At 44.1% G+C, this 2,693-nt stretch overlaps 1 protein-coding gene across 1 annotated transcript; it reads left to right on the plus strand.

Annotated features, from left to right (window-relative positions):
* K441DRAFT_140054 (uncharacterized protein) lies at positions 1-1,604 on the plus strand. Its single transcript, XM_067640120.1, has 2 exons — positions 1-134; positions 209-1,604. Exon 2 carries the CDS (start codon positions 275-277, stop codon positions 1,418-1,420), a length of 1,146 nt encoding a protein of 381 aa, XP_067503054.1. The 5' UTR covers positions 1-134; positions 209-274; the 3' UTR covers positions 1,421-1,604.
* The last annotated feature ends 1,089 nt before the right edge of the window (positions 1,605-2,693 follow it).

The following is a 2,693-nucleotide window of genomic DNA, read 5'->3' on the forward strand; positions in this document are numbered from 1 at the left end:
GACGAATACAATTGATACCAAAACCCCCCCCACCGTAATCCCAACACTGATCAGTGCTGCACAGATTAGCAAGGTATAACGAAGAGAGGCACTGTCTAATTCTCTAGACCTCTTGTCGAAGGCTAAGAATTAAGGTATTACTTGCTAAGCCCAAAGGCCAGTTTGTGAGGTTACTCGCGCTTCTGACCTGCGTCCATCACGCCTTCAGAGCAACTAGTTTGTGGGTGTATCCACGCTTCTAGTCTAACTGTCGAATCAACTGCGGAACCAAAAGATGGCTACCTCCGCAACAAATACTGCCGCGATGGCTACCTCCGCGATAGCTACCTCCGCGTCAAATACTGAAAAATGGGAGACTGAAAAATGGAAGACCGGAATTAACGCGACCGCAACCGATATCAAGGAAGTTGAAGCATTCGTTGATTGGCGTTTATCGATATACAAGGAGAATGGATGGAAGGGATTTGACTTATGGGAGAGCTTTGTCGACGACTTCGAGTCATTTACAAGGGATATACTTAATGACCTTGGCAAGGATCGATTGAAGGAAATCAGGGATTACCTCCGTGAAAATAGGGTATACATACGGAAGGAGGCAAGGAAGTCAATTGCAGACGGTCTTTTAGGAGTTATTCACGAACCAACTCCTTCAAAATGGCCTGCCGACGACTCTGTTGACGACCCTACCGACGACGACCCTACCGACGACCCTACTGACGACCCTACTGACGGCCCTACCGACGACCCTACCGATGACCCTACCGACGGCCCTACCGACGGCCCTACCGACGACCCTACCGATGACCCTACCGATGACCCTACCGACGGCCCTGCCGACGACCCTACCGACGGCCCTACCGACGACCCTACCCCAGCTCTACCATTACTATCGACTGCCCCCGTTCAAACTACTCAGCCTATAGCTACACCTACAACTACACCTACACCTACAGCTATAACACCACCCGGAACGCAGACACCTACCCCTACAACACCTCGACTACCTATTACACTTATACCTCAGCCCATAGCTACAGTTACAACGCCGCCTAGAACGCAGACACCTACCCCTGTGACACCTCAACCACCTGTTGCATCTATACCCCAGCAAGCTGCACTGACTGCTACTCAACAGCAGTACTACCCTCAAACACCCGTTGCACTTGTACCCCAGCAACAGTACAATTTTCAGCAGCCTGCCCAGCAGCAGCAGTACGACCCTCGGCAACCTAACCGACAACAACAACCAGACCCAGGAGGAGGAGGAACAGCCTTATATAACGCTTGGTTATCAGCCCTTCTACTTATTTTCCCTTATAGTCTGCAACAGGACACCTCGGTAATACCTTATACGCGCCTACCTATTTCCACCGCAATATCCGAATATTTACGACATCCGCAATATCCGCAATATCCATAACGATATCCGCAATGTCTGCAATATCCGCAATATTCACAATACCCGAAACATCCGCGATTACTGCCCTAAGCACCTGTTAACGTATATACTTCTCCTTTATACTTTTTTACCTTCTTTCCTTTTTTTTGTAAATGTTGCCAGTGTCTGTATAAGTAGAGGTTGTAAATAGTGTTACGCGCAGAGCGTATGCGGCAGGGGCCGCATAGCGTAGCGTAGGTCACCTGACCACCTACGGCCCGATAGATAGTCCGACCTCAGCCCCCCCTATTTAGGCACCGCGATCCTTACGATCCTCTGCGAACGAAACAAGACGAATACAATTGATACCAAAACCCCCCCCACCGTAATCCCAACAGGTAGAAAGAGCACTATAAATATATCCACGTAGGATAAGATGCCGAGCGTTTAATGTATATAGCGGCCCGTATAGCGGCCATTATACATATTAATCTTATTTTAGCGGTGTATTTAAGGTATTAAAAATATTACTACTAAATCCTCGCTAATAAAAATAGTAAAGCCTAAGCGTTACTAGTGACGCTTACTTAAGCGTTAGGGTGTTAAATGTTTAAGGCTTATTTAAAATGCTAGGCATTTTAATATCTATACGCGTTAGCGAATTAGTATACCTAGCGCGCGAAATGCAAATAGGCTAATAAGCCTACCCCTCTAAACTGCCCCACTATTTAGATAATTTTACTCGTAGCAAGCTTATAAAATTGGATATAGTAATATAAAAAATAAGTGAGCATAAAACTCTAATAAAGGATTACCGGAATAGGATATATATAGTATCCGTAATTAATAAGTTGTATATAAACCTCGTATAATCTAGCCTAAAGGAGACAATATAGAAGATTTAGAAGACTACGCTAACTAAAACTATACTTGCTATTGCCTTAATAGACACTACGGAAAGTAATAAAGCGTGTAAGCTTGTAAAAATAGTATATTTAACGTTGTTTACTTTAGTATAGTAACTCTAGCGGCTAACGTAAATAAGGAATTTAAGTTAAAGATACTAGAAATACTACTAAAGTTAGAAGTCGGAGTAGTTAATATAAACTCTTTATATATAGGCCTAACAGTCTATTTTATAGGACGATATATTTTAATGTAATATCTAAACAATTTAGTAGTATGCACGTTAGCTTTTGGCCCTTATTAGGACTCCTAGGTCCCACTTAGTTATACTATCCCGCATTTAGAGAGCGGGTAGGGCTATTACTAGGCTAGTTTATAATAGGTAGAATAAAACGGGAGTGGAGGTGGC

Source organism: Cenococcum geophilum, assembly GCF_001692895.1.
Source record: "Cenococcum geophilum 1.58 unplaced genomic scaffold K441scaffold_26, whole genome shotgun sequence".
Lineage (NCBI taxonomy): Eukaryota > Fungi > Ascomycota > Dothideomycetes > Gloniales > Gloniaceae > Cenococcum > Cenococcum geophilum.

What these genes read in the sequence shown, in the direction of transcription:
- K441DRAFT_140054 (XM_067640120.1), top strand. Translation starts at nt 275, where the DNA reads ATGGCTACCTCCGCAACAAATACTGCCGCGATGGCTACCTCCGCGATA.